The 18,111-nt window shown below is 44.4% G+C and overlaps 2 protein-coding genes across 2 annotated transcripts; both read left to right on the forward strand.

Annotated features, from left to right (window-relative positions):
* The first annotated feature begins 601 nt into the window (after nt 1-601).
* Nucleotides 602-8,715, forward strand: LOC109067876 (ly6/PLAUR domain-containing protein 1-like). The gene is made up of 3 exons (XM_019084757.2): nt 602-936; nt 2,534-2,674; nt 7,243-8,715. Exons 1-3 carry the CDS (start codon nt 894-896, stop codon nt 7,476-7,478), a joined length of 420 nt encoding a protein of 139 aa, XP_018940302.1. The 5' UTR covers nt 602-893; the 3' UTR covers nt 7,479-8,715.
* A 2,198-nt stretch (nt 8,716-10,913) lies between these two features.
* LOC109067875 (hsp90 co-chaperone Cdc37-like) lies at nt 10,914-18,111 on the forward strand. The gene is made up of 8 exons (XM_042717200.1): nt 10,914-11,193; nt 15,395-15,676; nt 15,747-15,852; nt 16,665-16,780; nt 16,869-16,991; nt 17,147-17,329; nt 17,478-17,549; nt 17,624-18,111. Exons 1-8 carry the CDS (start codon nt 11,086-11,088, stop codon nt 17,753-17,755), a joined length of 1,122 nt encoding a protein of 373 aa, XP_042573134.1. The 5' UTR covers nt 10,914-11,085; the 3' UTR covers nt 17,756-18,111.

Here is an 18,111-nt window from a genome sequence, read left to right on the forward strand (position 1 = left end):
TACCCAGAAATTTTAAAAAAAAACTTAAAAAAAAAAATATCAAAGTGTGTATCAAAGTGTACAAATTCATTTTACAAATTCATGTTTTTAGATTTGTGGGGTAAAAGTTATAGTTTTTATAAATTTGATGGGACCTCGAGTGGCATGTTGATATTTGTGTTATTATTTACATTCAATACGAATTCTGTAATTCTTGTTTATTATTCAGTAAAACGAATATTAGTGAAACGAAGTGAAATCGTTTAATTTGCATTCACAGTGTTGCTATTCAATTCAATTGAATTCATGTTTATTTGTATAGCGCTTTTTACGATACAAATCATTGCAAAGCAACTTTACAGACAATTAAGTTTCTACAATATTTAGTAGTAGCTTATCAGTGATGACTGTCAGTTTATGTGCATACGGCAGAAATGTTTGGACAAATCTATAAAAGACGTAAACAAACAGACGATTAACACTATTAACAGAAATTATGCAATCAAACTTATAGCAAGATGTGGTAGTTCTGTATGTTGTCTCTGGGTTAGCATCATCTGAGGTCCTCTGAGGGGCTGGCATCATCTCTTCTCTTCTCATTATGACATAGCCTATTCAGTTAAAATACATGTAGATGTTCGTATCTCTCTCGACTCTTCTGTGGTGACGTCACCAGTCAGAGTTGGATCTGGTGCGGTTGAAGAGCTGTTATTAAATCTGCTGTGAAGCCGCGAGGAATGTGTGTGTGATGAAGGGCAGCTGCGCGCGGGATCCAGGTGTGTGTGTGTGCGTGTGCGTGCAGTGAGTGCATTCAGACGCGCGTCACGTGCGGCGGAGCTCCGTCTGGCGCGGCGCGGGGGAGCGGCGGTCGCTCGCGGGATGGACGCGTCGGCGCGGCGCTGAGCGGCTCCGGGATGCGGCGGTGTGCGACTCTTCTGATCATCGCGCTGACGGCGGGTGAGTGCATGCAATCACACATTATCACCGACGATTACAGACTGACGCCCGCTCGAGGCGCTTAACGCTGGAAACAGCTTTACTGAAGATTATAGAAATGACTGAATCATGAAGAATGGCCTGTGATTCTAATGAGCTTTAATCGTATGCCGATTAACACGCTGAAATAAATCAACAGTTAAAGGAATTAGTAGAGTTTTAGCTCTGCTTATTCATGGGTTGAGAAGAAAATACTGAGCCTGTAACACTTATTAACGATGCTTAATTCTGCCTTCATTTCTCAAAAGAATTACTTGTTTCTGTTTCGTTTGTAACATTTTAAATTAGCAAGACATATGGAAATGAATAGATTTATGATGATGGTGATTGATACAGTGAAATATCCATTTCCCAGTAAAACTGTTCTTCACTGCTTTTATCCTGTGTTCTGCTTCAGTCAGATAATGCGTGATTCACTTGTAAATTGTGAAGATGTTAAAGATTTTTTTTATTATTTAAACAACTATATTAATGTGAAGTGTTCAGTATTCTAAGCAAATTCAAAAGAGATGATAAAACACTGGCCAGTCTGGCTCATATTTAACCTTTTTTTAAATCAAGAAATATGTTAACATAATACAAAAATAAATAAATTAATTAATTAATTAAAAATCTCAAATTTTCTATACAATTAAACACATTTTTCTAATTTACTTTGGAGTTTGTTAGATTAGATTCAAACTACTGTTATGCATTAACGATAATCCTGACCGGACAAAAACAAACAAAATAAATAAATGAATAAATAATAATAATAATAATAATAATAATAATAATATTAGTTATAATACATTTTAAAATATATATTATTTTAATCAGCATAAATTAAGGCAGTAAAACGAATGTACTAATATGATGAATAAATACTTAATTTCAATAATGTTATTTTTTCTGTGAAAGTAATCAGAATGCGATTTTTGTTTTTATTCTTTTCATCAAGCAGAATTGTGGGAAATGATTTTAAATTGTCCTCACTGAGTGTAGAAATAATAATAATAATAATAATAATAAAGTTTTAGAACATATTTTATTTAAACCGTTGGATCTGGGAACATTGCATTCAATTTCAGAGGGACTCCAGTACGAGTTATTCAGTTTATCATGGATTTGTTAAAAGAAATGCAAATTCTAGTGATTACAAATTACCGTAATGTAATAAAATATGAATTAAGTGTATTTGTCATTTCTATTCAGTATTTACCCAACAAAAGAATAGAAGAGTTGCCCTACACTGTCTGCCTGTATCATTGAACAGAATTCACTGGATTAAAAACAAAATAAAAATCACAGTATGACAGTTAAAGGCGACAAAAACCTGTGTGCAGAAATCACAGATGATAATGATGATGATGATGATGATGATGATGAATGTGTGTGTGCAGAAATCACAGGCAGCGATGATGAAGATGAATGTGTGTGTGTGTTTGAATTTCTGGTGGTGATGATGATGAAGATGATAAATTTGTGTGTGTGCAGAAATCAAAGGCGATGATGATGATAATGATGTGTGTTGTGTGTGTGTGTGTGTGTGTGTGTGTGTGTGTGTGTGTGTGCGCAGGCGTGAGCGCGGCGCTGCAGATTCAGTGCTATCAGTGTGAAGACGTCCGGCAGGATGACTGCTCCTCGCCAGAGTTTATCGTCAACTGCACCGTCAACGTGCAGGACATGTGTCAGAAGGAAGTGCTGGTCATGGAGGATGGTAAGGACGCCACATCACTTCCTGTGCTGCCTGTTGCTATGGTGAAGCAATAGTCTTGTTAGCTGACCGATGATGATGATGGTGGTGTTTGTATGTGCAGTGAACGCTGCTGTTCTCATAGAAAATCACTTAGTTATATCAGAAATAATTAATGACTAGAAGAAAAGACTTCAATATAAGAGAGATAAACGAGAGGCTGGCGAGGGTTCGTCACGGCAACAGAAGAGAGCCCGGCTCTGACAGGCTGTTCTTCAGCTGAGCTTGTGATTGGAGACGCTTTCATCTGCTGTGTCTCTCCATCCACCGTCAGCTGATCCAGACTTTACAGTAGTGCAGATATTTCACACAGTACTTTAGCACTGTCAGCATGAGGTTCAGAAGAAAGAGCAGAACCCTCATGATGTAACGGCGTGTCATAGCAGTCGATTCACACAAATGAAGCTTTATTAACAAAGCAATATTCATGAATGAAATGAGCTGATTTCAGACAGACAGGGGAGTGTCTGTAGACACTGTGTGTGTGAAAAAGTTGGAGCGCCACCTCCTCACTGCTCCTTCACTGCTCCTGCATCTGCTTCTTCATCTGCTTATCACTGCTCTTCACGGCTCCTTCATCTGCTCCTCACTGCTCCTTCACTGCTCCTTCACTGCTCCTTTATGTATTTTCCTCACTGCTCCTGCGTCTGCTCCTTCATCTGCTCCTCACTGCTCTTCACTGCTCCTTTATCTATTTTCCTCACTGCTCCTGCGTCTGCTCCTTCATCTGCTCCTCACTGCTCCTTCACTGCTCCTTTATCTATTTTCCTCACTGCTCTGCGTCTGCTCCTTCATCTGCTCCTCACTGCTCCTTCACTGCTCCTTCATCTGCTCCTCACTGCTCTTCACTGCTCCTTTATCTGCTACTTCACTGCCCCTTCATCTGCTCCTTTATCTGCTCCTCACTGCTCCTTCACTGCTCCTTCACTGCTCCTTTATCTATTTTCCTCACTGCTCCTGCGTCTGCTCCTTCATCTGCTCCTCACTGCTCCTTTATCTATTTTCCTCACTGCTCCTGCGTCTGCTCCTTCATCTGCTCCTCACTGCTCCTTCACTGCTCCTTCATCTGCTCCTCACTGCTCCTTCACTGCTCCTTTATCTATTTTCCTCACTGCTCCTGCGTCTGCTCCTTCATCTGCTCCTCACTGCTCCTTCACTGCTCCTTCATCTGCTCCTCACTGCTCCTTCACTGCTCCTTTATCTACCTCCCTCACCTCCCCCGCATCTGCTCCTTCATCTGCTCCTCACTGCTCCTTCACTGCTCCTTCATCTTCTCCTCAATGCTCCTTCATCTGCTCCTCACTGCTCCTTCACTGCTCCTTTATCTATTTTCCTCACTGCTCCTGCGTCTGCTCCTTCATCTTCTCCTCACTGCTCCTCACTGCTCCTTCATCTGCTCCCCACTGCTCCTTCATCTGCTCCTCACTGCTCCTTCATCTGCTCCCCACTGCTCCTTCATCTGCTCCTCACTGCTCCTTCACTGCTCCTTTATCTATTTTCCTCACTGCTCCTGCGTCTGCTCCTTCATCTTCTCCTCACTGCTCCTCACTGCTCCTTCATCTGCTCCTCACTGCTCCTTCACTGCTCCTTTATCTATTTTCCTCACTGCTCCTGCGTCTGCTCCTTCATCTTCTCCTCACTGCTCCTCACTGCTCCTTCATCTGCTCCCCACTGCTCTTTTATCTGCTCCTCACTGCTCCTTCATCTGCTCCCCACTGCTCCTGTGTCTGCTCCTCACTGCTCCTTCATCTTCTCCTCACTGCTCCTCACTGCTCCTTCATCTGCTCCTCACTGCTCCTTCACTGCTCCTTTATCTATTTTCCTCACTGCTCCTGCGTCTGCTCCTTCATCTTCTCCTCACTGCTCCTTCATCTGCTCCTCACTGCTCCTTCACTGCTCCTTTATCTATTTTCCTCACTGCTCCTGCGTCTGCTCCTTCATCTGCTCCCCACTGCTCCTTTATCTGCTCCTCACTGCTCCTTCATCTGCTCCCCACTGCTCCTTCATCTGCTCCTCACTGCTCCTTCACTGCTCCTTTATCTATTTTCCTCACTGCTCCTGCGTCTGCTCCTTCATCTTCTCCCCACTGCTCCTTCATCTGCTCCCCACTGCTCCTTTATCTGCTCCTCACTGCTCCTTCATCTGCTCCCCACTGCTCCTTCATCTGCTCCTCACTGCTCCTTCACTGCTCCTTTATCTATTTTCCTCACTGCTCCTGCGTCTGCTCCTTCATCTTCTCCTCACTGCTCCTTCATCTGCTCCTCACTGCTCCTTCACTGCTCCTTTATCTATTTTCCTCACTGCTCCTGCGTCTGCTTCTTCATCTTCTCCTCACTGCTCCTCACTGCTCCTTCATCATCTGCTCCCTACTGCTCTTTTATCTGCTCCTCACTGCTCCTTCATCTGCTCCCCACTGCTCCTGTGTCTGCTCCTCACTGCTCCTTCATCTTCTCCTCACTGCTCCTCACTGCTCCTTCATCTGCTCCCCACTGCTCCTTCATCTGCTCCCCACTGCTCCTTTATCTGCTCCTCACTGCTCCTTCATCTGTTCCTCACTGCTCCTCTGTCTGCTCTTTCACTGCTCCTTTATCTGCTCCTTCACTGCTCCTTCATCTGCTCCTCACTGCTCTTCACTGCTCCTTCATCTGCTCCTCACTGCTCTTCACTGCTCCTTCATCTGTTCCTAACTGCTCCTGTGTCTGCTCCTTCACTGCTCCTTCATCTGCTCCTCACTGCTCTTCACTGCTCCTTCATCTGCTCCTCACTGCTCTTCACTGCTCCTTCATCTGTTCCTCACTGCTCCTGTGTCTGCTCCTTCACTGCTCCTTCATCTGCTCCTCACTGCTCTTCACTGCTCCTTCATCTGTTCCTCACTGCTCCTGTGTCTGCTCCTTCACTGCTCCTTCATATGCTCCTCACTGCTCTTCACTGCTCCTTCACTGCTCCTTTATCTGCTCATTCACTGCTCCTTCATCTTCTCCTCACTGCTCTTCACTGCTCCTTTATCTGCTCCTTCACTGCTCCTTTATCTGCTACTTCACTGCTCCTTTATCTGCTCATTCACTGCTCCTTCATCTTCTCCTCACTGCTCTTCACTGCTCCTTTATCTGCTCTTTCTCTGCTCCTTCATTTGTTCTTCACTGCTACTTCACTGCTCATTCACTGTTTCTTTGTCTGCTCCTCACTGCTACTTCACTGCTCCTTCATCTGCTATTCACTTCTACTTCACTGCTCCTTCATCTGCTCCTCACTGCTACTTCACTGCTCCTTCATCTGCTTCTTACTGCTCCTTCATCTGCTCCTTCATCTGCTTCTTACTGCTTCTTTATCTGCTCCTTCATCTGCTCTTTACTGCTACTTCACTGCTCCTTCATCTGCTCCTCACTGCTACTTAATTTGCTCCTGCATCTGCTCCTCCCTGCTACTTCACTGCTCCTTCACTGTTTCTTTGTCTGCTCCTCACTGCTACTTCACTGCTCCTTCATCTGCTATTCACTTCTACTTCAATGCTCCTCACTGCTACTTCACTGTCCCTTCATCTGCTCCTTCATCTGCTCCTCACTGCTACTTCACTGCTCCTTCATTTGCTCCTGCAGGCCCTCACTGCTTCTTCATCAGCTGCTGCTCTGACCACAGTGTGTGGCTCTATCAGAAACTCTCAGAATGAGAGACCTCTGGCAGACTGTGACTGCAGTGAGCACTGGAGCCTGAAAGCTAGAGTTCAAGACTACTGATAACTTACTGGAAGACTCATTCCTCACTGTTTGTTTCAGTACAGCTGGAGGTGTGTATGTTTGTGTCCTATTGCCATCAAATAATACAGCATAATTATATTTCTATTAGGCAAAGAAATCAACACAATCAAACCAGCTTTCAGTCTGGTTCATGTTCCTTTTACACAGTTTTCTGTTTCATTCATAGTTTTTGTCTTTTGATAAAAATATGCTAAATTTTTCATCATATCATGTTCATTATTTTTAGTTTGATTTTCTTTAACTAAAATGACATAGTAATGGTATTCATTTTGAAATTAATATTTTTAAATAACAGATTTAATTTTGATTTTCCTTTTCAACCAAAATATTATTTTTTGTCAGCTAAAGTTAGGGCAATGCAGTGCTGTGCGGTTTATGTTTATGTTTTGTGCCCTCTAGTGGACTGTCGATGTGGAACATAGAAGTCAATTTTGACAATTAATGCATAAAATATGAAGCCAGCTTTTAGGACCTTTTTTTTATTGTCACATTGTTTTCATGACATTTAAGTTTTAAGATTCTCATTACAGTAATGCATTTGGACATTTTACTCTGGAGTTTGTAATTACTGATTATTTCCTTTTACTGATTGTTTCCGAGATTGGAGCCCTCCCCTCAGACAGCACGCCAAATACGCATAACCTTTACTCTTGTTTATTATATGAAAGTGTGAACTTGTGAATTATCATATAATTCATAAAACAGTTTAATGCAGAAAATCTTAATGATCTTAAAAATGTTCTGTGTGTTGACTGTTGTAAATGTGTGTTTGTGCAGGGATTCACTACAGGAAGTCGTGTGCGTCATCGGGGGCGTGTCTGATCGCGTCGTCAGGCTATCAGCAGTTCTGCACGGGGAAGCTGAACTCTGTCTGCATCACCTGCTGCAACACGCCGCTCTGCAACGGCCCACGGCACAAGAGAAGAGCGGCGTCCAGCGCCTGCAGACCCTCCGTCAGCCGTTACGCCGGCCTGCTGCTCGGCCTCATGCTGCTCTACCTCTGCTCGCACTGACGTGTGTGTGTGTGTGTGTGTGTGTGAGACTCACGACGGAGCGCAGCGTTAGAGAGCGTCTGCTGGCAGGAGTAGCTCTCACACATTACAGCATCTGTCTGTGTGCTACCTTTCACTCTCATATTAATGAACCTGTGGGCAGGGCTTCCTCATTTAATCCCACCAATCACAGCACACACACACACAGAGATACAAACTCGCTCTCCACTGACAGCAGGACAATCCTCTTCGTCAAACATCGTCAGCTAGAATTATCACTAGACATTACTCAACTAACTATCATTTATATCTTTACTTCTTAATTACATGATAAATGATACACTGAATTATATATTATTGTAATAGAATTACGTGTTGATTGTGTTTTTCATTATACATAGCCATGTATAGGCATAAACCTTTACAACTGTGTTACTGAACATTTTCAACCAAGGACAAAAGATGCAGTTCACCAAACACACACTGGCATTTAGGGGCATGTTGTCACACTATATGGGGTAAATTGTCACAGTGAGCACAAACTATCCTGAAACAAAACAAAACAAAAACACCAAGCTCTTGTTTGGTCTAATAGTAATGTATAAATGAGGAGATCTACTGAGCACGTTTATCAGGTCTGACGGACAGGTGAGGAACTCTACAGTCCTGACTGAAACACCTGACAGTGTTCACACTTCCAGTAAACTCTTTCTTCACACATGTATGACTGTAAACCCTATATATGTACGTCTACTCTCCGTGGTTATTTTAGGAGTATGTGAATGATGCGGTGCTTCAGCTCCTCTGACTGCAGCTCCGCTCACTCTAAACATTCATCAGCACACTTCACACACAAACCAATCCTGTCATTCCTATAATCCACAAGACGTTTCCTTCCTCTCGGTCGTGTCGGTGTTCATCACGCACCTCTGGTTCTCCAGCATCTTCTGCTCTTCAGTGACTGTGATGTTGAGATCGTCATGAGGACGGAAACTCTTGAATATCTGATCGCTGGAGAGGGCGTTTGTCTGATGGGAAGGATGCATCGCTCTCATGTAGCTTCTGAATACAAATAAGACCTTTGATCTCTTATATTGGTGTGAATGCAGAGGGTTTCTAAAGATCCAGTCAGCGCTTTGGAAACATCTGATTGAACATATATTTAATCAAATGTGTTAAATTACATGTGTGTGAGGGATAATATAGAGTCATTGTCTCAAAATAATGACTACTCAAATAAATAAAATCATGGACAACACATTGATTTGAGTTTAAATTATTATCTGACTTTGCTGTAAAGTGCTGTTCTTCCTCAGTAGTTTTGTCTGCTTTCCAGCAAAAATGTCTTTGCAGATCTGAAATAACTTAAAGGGATACCCCAAAATCTAACATCCTAAACAGCAGACTCCTTCATTATCTTACTGACAGAAATGTCCTGAGTAAATGTCAACCAAAACACCACACATCAGACCATATATACACTCTACATACCCTAATTGACAAAGAAACCAAACAAAATAAAAGAAAAATCTTTTCATGTTTTGTTGACTTCAGAAAAGCGTTTGACTCCATCAGGCATGAGGGGCTTTACTTCAATTAACCCAATGCGGCATCAGAGGAAAATCATACAACATCATCAAATCCATGTACACTAATAACAGATTTGCAGTTAAAATTGGCAACAAACACACAGATTTCCTCCCCCAGAGTCGTGGTGTGCACCCGGTCTCACCCCACTAGACACTGAAGCTAAACCTCTTCTGTCTGCGGATGATCTAGTGCTGCTGAGGGTCTACAGCAGCACCTGGACCCCCTGCACACCTTCTGTCAGACATGGGCCTTGTCAGCTAACCTTAGAAAGACTAAAATTATCATATTCCAAAAAAAACAACATCACAGTTTCAAATGAAACAACATGCCCTTAGAACACACTAAAAATTACACATACCTCGGAATAAACATCAGTAACACAGGAAACTTTAACAAGGCTGTGAATCACCTGAGAGAGCTTTTTATGCAATCAAGAAAAAATATAAAACTTGACATCCCAATTGGAATCTGGCTAAAAATAATCCAATCAGTTACAGAACCAATCACACTCTATGGATGTGAGGTCTGGGGTCCACTCACAAACCAAGACTTCACCAAACACCCAGTAGAGACTCTGCAGGCAGAATTCTGTAAAAATACTCTTCGTGTACAACGAAAAACTTCACACAATGCCTGCAGAGCAGAATTAGGACTGTACCCACTAAAAATTAAAATCCTAAAAAAAGCCATTAAATTCCATGCATAGGCTAAAAAGCAGTCATACTGAGAGCCTCACCATAAAGCCTTAAACTACCACAAGCTGAACCCAGAGAAAAGCCCCCTCAGAGAACTGACTTTACAATCCAAAACCCCAGCTAGACTGAATCAAATCACTAAAACACAGAAAGAGAAGTATCTGAAACTCTGGACAGAAACTCAACAAAGTAAATTAGAATGCTATCTGTCTCTAAACAGAGAATATAAACTGACAGAAGACCTAAACACAGCGGCAGACCCTAAACTAAGAGAAGTCCTGACCATGTCCAGACTCAGTGACCATCACCTCACTATAGAGACAGATTGTGTCCACACTGCACACAACATGAAGTGGAAACAGAACTGCACTTTTAATAGCATGCCCTAATTATACACAAATTAGGGAAACTTTCTTCCCCCAATTCACAAACCAGCACAAAACCAGATACAACAAAAGAACAGACTGCCGTACGTTCTGGAGAAACCTCAACAAGCTCTAACCTGCTGCAAGGTACATCAAGTCCTGCCACGATAAAAGAACAAGCAGCAGAACAGAAGCAGAAGAAAACACTGTACAACACACACACACTGACAGTCCTTCTCCTGTCTCTTTATCAGAATGTTTATTAGTACTTTCATTTTACTGAATACAGATATATAGACTCTATATGCTATATACTTCTATTCTTATGTATATTGTGTTAAATGTCTATTTAAATGTTTCTATGCTTTGGCAATGTAAAGATACTTTTTCTACCATGTCAATAAAGCTACTTGAATCTTGAATATACATATATATTCTCTTCTGCGAGACAGAAAGAAAGTCACAGGATTTCCAAGACAGGTAAACTTATGAAGATGCAGAACCAGCTTTTATATCTAAATTGTTGTATCTGAACAGGCCAAAGACGAACGCCACAACAACAATAATAATAATAATAATAATAATAATAATACTAATAATAAAAAAAATAATAATAACAAAAAAAAAATATATATACAATAACAATAACAATCACAACAATAATAATAATATAATAATAATATAATAATAATAATAATAATAATAATAATATAATAATAATAATAATAATAATAATAGCAGGACAGGCTTGAGTTCGGCTCCAGACAGTGACGTGCGCTGGTTCCGGTTCGCGCCTTCGCGGCGCTCGGCGATGACGTCACTGTGGGCGACAGTGATAGAGAGTTCCAGAAAGAGCGGCAGTGCGCGAGACACGCAAACACACAGGACTATAACAATAAGAACTCTTAAAATAATAATAAAAGTAATAACAGCGATTGTACGCGGCTTTATATCGGAGCAGACGCGCAAGTGGCCGTCATGACGACCATCGATTACAGTGTTTGGGATCATATCGAGGTTTCCGATGATGAAGATGATACTCACCCAAACATCGACACACCGAGCCTGTTCCGCTGGAGACACCAGGTACACACACACTCACACACACACACACACACACACACCTGATTATCACACACACACACACACTCACTCATACCTGACCATCATACACACACACACTCACACACCTGATCATCACACACACACAGACACACACACGAGAGTACGAGTGTGTGTGTGTGTGTGTGTGTGTGTGTGTGTGTGTGTGTGTGTGTGTGTGTGTGTGTGTGTGTGTGATGGTCAGTTGTGTGTGAGTGTGTGTGTGTATGATGGTCAAGAATGAGAGTGTGATTGTCAGTTTGATGGTAATGTGAGTGTGTGTGTGTGTGTGTGTGATGGTCAGGTGTGAGTGTGTGTGTGTGTGTGTGTGTGTGTGATGGTCAGGTATGAGTGAGTCTGAGTGATGGTCAGTTGCGTGTGTGTGTGTGTGATGGTCAGGTGTGTGTGTGTGTGTGATGGTCAGGTATGAGTGAGTGTGAGTGATGGTCAGTTGTGTGTGTGTGTGTGTGTGTGTGTGTGTGTGTGTGATGGTCAGGTATGAGTGAGTGTGAGTGATGGTCAGGTGTGTGTGTGTGAGTGTGTGTGATGGTCAGGTGTGAGTGTGTGTGATGGTCAGGTGTGTGTGTGTGTGTGATGGTCAGGTGTGTGTGTGTGTGTGTGTGTGATGGTCAGGTGTGTGTGTGTGTGTGTGTGTGTGTGAGAGATGGTCAGGTATGAGTGAGTGTGTGTGATGGTCAGGTGTGGGTGTGTGTGTGTGTGATGGTCAGGTGTGAGTGTGTGTGATGGTTAGGTGTGTGTGTGTGTGTGTGAGAGACGGTCAGGTATGAGTGAGTGTGTGTGATGGTCAGGTGTGTGTGTGTGTGTGTGTGTGATGGTCAGGTGTGAGTGAGTGTGTGTGATGGTCAGGTGTGTGTGTGTGTGTGTGTGATGGTCAGGTGTGAGTGTGTGTGATGGTTAGGTGTGTGTGTGTGTGTGTGTGTGTGTGATGGTCAGGTGTGAGTGTGTGTGATGGTTAGGTGTGTGTGTGTGTGTGTGTGTGTGATGGTCAGGTGTGTGTGTGTGTGATGGTCAGGTGTGTGTGTGTGTGTGTGTGATGGTCAGGTGTGAGTGTGTGTGATGGTTAGGTGTGTGTGTGTGTGTGTGTGTGTGTGAGAGATGGTCAGGTATGAGTGAGTGTGTGTGATGGTCAGTTGTGTGTGTGTGTGTGTGTGATGGTCAGGTGTGTGTGTGTGTGTGTGATGGTCAGGTGTGTGTGTGTGTGTGTGTGTGTGATGGTCAGGTGTGTGTGTGTGTGTGATGGTTAGGTGTGTGTGTGTGTGTGTGATGGTCAGGTGTGTGTGTGTGTGTGTGTGTGTGTGAGAGATGGTCAGGTATGAGTGAGTGTGTGTGATGGTCAGGTGTGTGTGTGTGTGATGGTCAGGTGTGAGTGTGTGTGATGGTTAGGTGTGTGTGTGTGTGTGTGTGTGTGTGTGTGTGTGTGTGTGTGTGTGAGAGACGGTCAGGTATGAGTGAGTGTGTGTGATGGTCAGGTGTGTGTGTGTGTGTGTGATGGATGGTCAGGTGTGAGTGAGTGTGTGTGATGGTCAGGTGTGTGTGTGTGTGTGTGTGTGATGGTCAGGTGTGAGTGTGTGTGATGGTTAGGTGTGTGTGTGTGTGTGTGTGGTTGTGTGTGTGTGATGGTCAGGTGTGAGTGTGTGTGATGGTTAGGTGTGTGTGTGTGTGTGTGTGTGATGGTCAGGTGTGAGTGTGTGTGATGGTCAGGTGTGTGTGTGTGTGTGTGTGTGATGGTCAGGTGTGAGTGTGTGTGATGGTTAGGTGTGTGTGTGTGTGTGTGTGTGAGAGATGGTCAGGTATGAGTGAGTGTGTGTGATGGTCAGGTGTGTGTGTGTGTGTGTGTGATGGTCAGGTGTGAGTGAGTGTGTGTGATGGTCAGGTGTGTGTGTGTGTGTGTGTGTGATGGTCAGGTGTGAGTGTGTGTGATGGTTAGGTGTGGTGTGTGTGTGTGTGTGTGTGTGTGTGTGAGAGATGGTCAGGTATGAGTGAGTGTGTGTGATGGTCAGTTGTGTGTGTGTGTGTGATGGTCAGGTGTGAGTGAGTGTGAGTGATGGTCAGTTGTGTGTGTGTGTGTGGTGGTCAGGTGTGAGTGTGTGTGATGGTCAGGCAGTGATGGAGTACCTCGAGTCCTGGACTCGGACTCGAGTCCGACTCGAGTCACTATTCTTTGGACTCGAGTCCGACTCGAGACTCCATTCTCTGGACTCGTGACTCGACTTGGACTCGCGGACTGATGACTCGTACTTGGACTCGGACTCGAGGATATTTAAATCGGACTTGAGCATTCATCACATTGTTTTTGACTAAATATGTTATTAAAAAAAATTATATAAGGTGTTACACTTTTCCTGTTTCGTGTCCAAGATCGCCGGGATCTATTTTTTCCCCTCACAGACACTGCTACCGCTCGCTCTCTTTGCTTGACAACACACTCACTGACGTCACTCACTTTACGCTCGTGCATGTCAGATCAGATTACATGATTTTTTTTTTTTGCCTGTTGCGATAGTCACTGTGTCAGATGGATGACGCAATTTTGACTCCTAAAATCCTGTGGTGTCGTGAACAAGAAACATGTCAGACTAACGTTACAAGTTGCTTTCTGACCAGTCGCGTGCCGTCACACACACACACACACACACATTCACTTGAACACATACAAACGCACTCACGCTAAATCACTCGGTCACTCACACACAAACACACTCTCTCTCTCTCTCACACACACACACACACACACACACACACACTCTCTCTCTGTCTCTCTCTCGGCATATCGTATTGATTTTTACGTTTTAAGTATCTTTAAAATACAGTGTCCTGTTAAATGCACGTTTCTTTTTTTCGCTGAGTGTATTTCTGTTATACAGTGTTAAAGGATTAGTTCACACAAAAATGAAAATTTCCTAATCATTTACTCCTCCCAATGCCATCCAGGAGATCCATGGCTTTTTTTCTTCAGTGGAAAATAAATTATGTTTTTTAAGGAAAACATTTCAGGATGTTTTCTTCATACAATGCCTACCAACTCAATACATTTTATCAGTTCTTTGAAGGTCCCAGAGTGGAGACATGTAGGCACTGGGAGCTTGAGACTCGACTCAGACTCGAACTCTGGTAATGGTGACTCGACTTGGACTCGACTCGGACTCTTCTTTGGTGACTCGAGACTCGACTCGGACTCGACAGTTGGTGACTCGACTACAACACTGTGGTCAGGTGTGTGTGTGTGTGTGTGTGAGATGGTCAGGTGTGTGTGTGTTTGTTGGTCAGGTAGGAGTGAGTGTGAGTGATGGTCAGGTGTGTGTGTGTGTGTGTGTGTGTGTGTGTGTGTGTGTGTGTGTGATGGTCAGGTATGAGTGAGTGTGAGTGATGGTCAGTTGTGTGTGGGACCAATTACCGACGGTGACGCGATGTTGATATACATACATATGTCCACTTCACTTCAGTGCCAGGCACGAGTCAAACGTGTGCGGAAACGGTAGGCTACTGTTCTCGCAGCACGTGCTCTTCAATTGGACGCACAAAGGCACCGGTGCACGCTGTAACCTGTATTCTTTCATATCAAAGCACGAAATAAACTACGTGCATGCAATGTCGTGGGCAGTTAAGTCATGAAGTTACCAAGAAGGTGATTAAAGCTGACTTAAATCTGTGCATGCATGTAATATATTCAGATTTAAGAACACGTTTTTGAAATGGTTTTCAAAACTGTCCTGGAGCACCACAACACACTCACACACATAAAACACACCCGAATCAAACTCTCAACCTTGTGTTTATTTTAGCACTTCTGTCAGTGAATACGCAGCCTGCAAAACACTAAAATAAATATAAAAGAAATAATACAGGTAAACAAGAAAGTACACAAAACAAAAACGACAAATACACACAAACTACCATACGCGAGTGGCGCGGCGTGACAAAATACTATAGAACCTAGACTCAACCTGTTGTGATGCGGTGGTGTGGTGTCCGGTGAAATAGGAATCATTCCCACATTTCTTGTTAACATCTTTCATTTATCACTGTCTCGTTTGTATTTGGCCAGTTTGGAGAAAGCCTCACCAAACCTGACCAGCCAGCTGTCTGGGATCACGGGAACTTGTACAAACGCAGATGGGTGACATGAATGCTGGTCTCACATGTGTGTGTCCCTCTCTGGTCTCAGGCTCGTGTGGAGCGGATGGAGGCCTTCATGAAGAAGGGCGAGGAGCTGGAGAAGAGTCTGGCGGAGAGCCGCAGGAAGCTGGCGGAGGCGCAGCGGCGGGTGCAGGAGCTCGTCTCAGCGTCCACACCGGAGGCTAAAGCTGATCTGGCCAAAGCCCAGGAGGAGGAGAAGCAGCTGAAGAAGCAGGAGAGGTCGTGGGAGAAGAAAATGCAGGAGCATCGCATCGAGGAGAAGAAGATGCCCTGGAACGTGGACACGCTCAGCAAGGAGGGCTTCAGTAAGGTGCGTCACGCTGCTGGCACACGCTAGCGCTCTGGAGACACGCGACTGACGTGACCTGTCTGTCTTTCAGAGCGTCGTCAATGTCAAGCCGGAGAAGGAGGAGGAGACGGAAGAGGAGAAGGAGGAGAAACACAAAAGCTTCGTGGAGAAATACGAGAAGCAGATCAAACACTTCGGTGAGCTGCTCTTCAGAGCGTCACGCGTGTCGTAGCATGTAAAGCCCGGGCCGGCGGTCGGCTTCAGTCTGGCTTTAGTCAGACGCTGTCAGATGTTTTTCAGCTGATTCTGCATGTTGGCGAGAAAGAGAACTCTGATTGGCTGTTCAGCTTAGTGAATGAGCGCACAAGAAATACACTGACAAAAGCAACCAATGCAGGAGTAAAGAGGGAGCACAGACACTTGTTGTTATTCTGTTTCTTTCTTTCTTCTACTCCAGTGCAACATGATTGAAAAAAGCGTCACGAATCCATAAGTATTGAGCGCGGTTGCTGTAAACAATGGTAAAAATGCCCTTAGACCGCTGCCTCCTGCTGGAACGGGAGAGTCACGTTCTCAATGTTATTATTAATGCTGTTAATAAATAAAAGTAAATGCTTCAGTATAGCATTACCATGTAGCCTTGAAATACTCTTCAATACTCTTCTGTCAGTCCTGCACCTCATACACTCTCTCTTTCTCTCTCACACACACACACACACACACAGAGACACTCTCTCTCACTCACACAAAGACACACACACACAGACACACACACACACACACATCTGTCAGCAGCTATACTCTGTACTACTTCTACTGTTAAAGACTGGTATCATTGTGATTTTGGGATTGAAGTGTGGACTTTGTACTGCAGCACTGGTATATTTAACACCGCTGAGGTCACGTGTTCAGAACGAGTTAATAAAACAGCATCGGAAGAATAAACCAGGCTGCGTTCACACTGTAGTGTTTAAACGATCATGAGTCACGCGTGTGTGTGTGTGTGCAGGGATGCTCCGGCGCTGGGACGACTCTCAGAAGTATCTGTCTGACTATCCTCACCTGGTCTGTGAGGAAACGGCTAATTATCTGGTCATCATGTGCATCGATCTGGAGGTGGAGGAGGTAATGCTGTGTGTGTGTGAGAGTGACTGAGTGTGTGTGGTTCATGGATTATCTGTGACTGACCCGTGTGTGTGTGTGTGTGTGTCAGAAACACGCTCTCATGGAGCAGGTGGCCCATCAAACCATCGTCATGCAGTTCATCCTGGAGCTTGCCAAGAGTCTGAAAGTCGATCCTCGCGGCTGCTTCCGCCAGTTCTTCGCCAAAATCAAGGTGTGTGTGTTTCTCATGGTCTGTGTGCATATCAAGTGTGTATCGAAGGAGATTCTGTTTAGAGCTGACAGAAACACACATGAATGGGAAAATCACGTCAGACAGACTTGAGCACGATCACATCAGAGTGTTGAGTGTCCACGCTGTGTGTCCAGACCGCAGACCAGCAGTATCAGGACGCCTTCAACGACGAGCTGGAGTCCTTTAAGGAGCGAGTGCGCGGACGAGCCAAGATCCGCATCGAGAAAGCCTTGAAGGAGTACGAGGAGGAGGAGCGGCAGAAGCGCCTGGGTCCCGGCGGACTGGATCCGGTGGAGGTGTACGAGACGCTGCCTCCGGTGAGACACACACACACACACACACGGTTACCGTACACATGAGGATAAGAATGAACTCTAGTTTGTGCTCACTGGAGTCAGAGAGTGAACATGCGAACGCTTCCTTCTGTCTCAGCACTGATGCTTCATTCTTCCTTCGTCCCTGCAGGAGATGCAGAAGTGCTTCGACGATAAAGACATTCAGATGCTGCAGGAGGCCATCAGCAGGATGGACCCGACGGTCAGTGTGTGCGCCGCGTGACGCGAGGCTCAGGATTGTGTTGATGCTTGTCTGATGACGTTCGTCTCTTGCAGGAGGCCAAACATCACATGAAGCGCTGCATCGACTCGGGACTGTGGGTCCCGAACGCACGAGCGGACGAAGAGGGAGAGAAAGAGGAAGGTGATGAACCGCAGTACGAGGAAGTGAAGAAAGAAGAGCAGTGACCCCTGACCCCGTCCTCTCCTGCTCCGGACCCCAGAGCCGTCATGATGAAATAAGTGCTGGAGCAGAACCCGAGCACGTCTCTCTTCTCTCATTATCACTGTTTTGTTATTTATGTAGACTCACTCCCAGCGCTTCTGCTTTCTCACGCCAGCCTCCAGCTCTTCTGAAGTTAGGGTTAGATTGGCCATTACTCACAGCTGAATGAAGATCTGCAGTATTATAGATAGAGGAGACGGTCCAGACGAATACTAATAATGAACTGATTTAGTTGTTGGATGCTGTTCTCTTTTTGTTCTGCTCTGTTAGTGCTGTCTGTTCAGTTTGTATCAGAATAAAGCTGTGGGCTGATGGGAAA

This window comes from Cyprinus carpio, chromosome B1 (assembly GCF_018340385.1).
Source record: "Cyprinus carpio isolate SPL01 chromosome B1, ASM1834038v1, whole genome shotgun sequence".
Classification (NCBI taxonomy): Eukaryota; Metazoa; Chordata; class Actinopteri; order Cypriniformes; family Cyprinidae; genus Cyprinus; species Cyprinus carpio.

What these genes read in the sequence shown, in the direction of transcription:
- LOC109067875 (XM_042717200.1), top strand. Translation starts at nt 11,086, where the DNA reads ATGACGACCATCGATTACAGTGTTTGGGATCATATCGAGGTTTCCGAT. An exon ending in AGTTCTTCGCCAAAATCAAG is followed by an intron (nt 16,992 to 17,146) that starts GTGTGTGTGTTT and finishes CTGTGTGTCCAG; the next exon opens with ACCGCAGACCAGCAGTATCA. An exon ending in TCAGCAGGATGGACCCGACG is followed by an intron (nt 17,550 to 17,623) that starts GTCAGTGTGTGC and finishes CGTCTCTTGCAG; the next exon opens with GAGGCCAAACATCACATGAA.
- LOC109067876 (XM_019084757.2), top strand. Translation starts at nt 894, where the DNA reads ATGCGGCGGTGTGCGACTCTTCTGATCATCGCGCTGACGGCGG. An exon ending in GATCATCGCGCTGACGGCGG is followed by an intron (nt 937 to 2,533) that starts GTGAGTGCATGC and finishes GTGTGTGCGCAG; the next exon opens with GCGTGAGCGCGGCGCTGCAG. An exon ending in AGTGCTGGTCATGGAGGATG is followed by an intron (nt 2,675 to 7,242) that starts GTAAGGACGCCA and finishes GTGTTTGTGCAG; the next exon opens with GGATTCACTACAGGAAGTCG.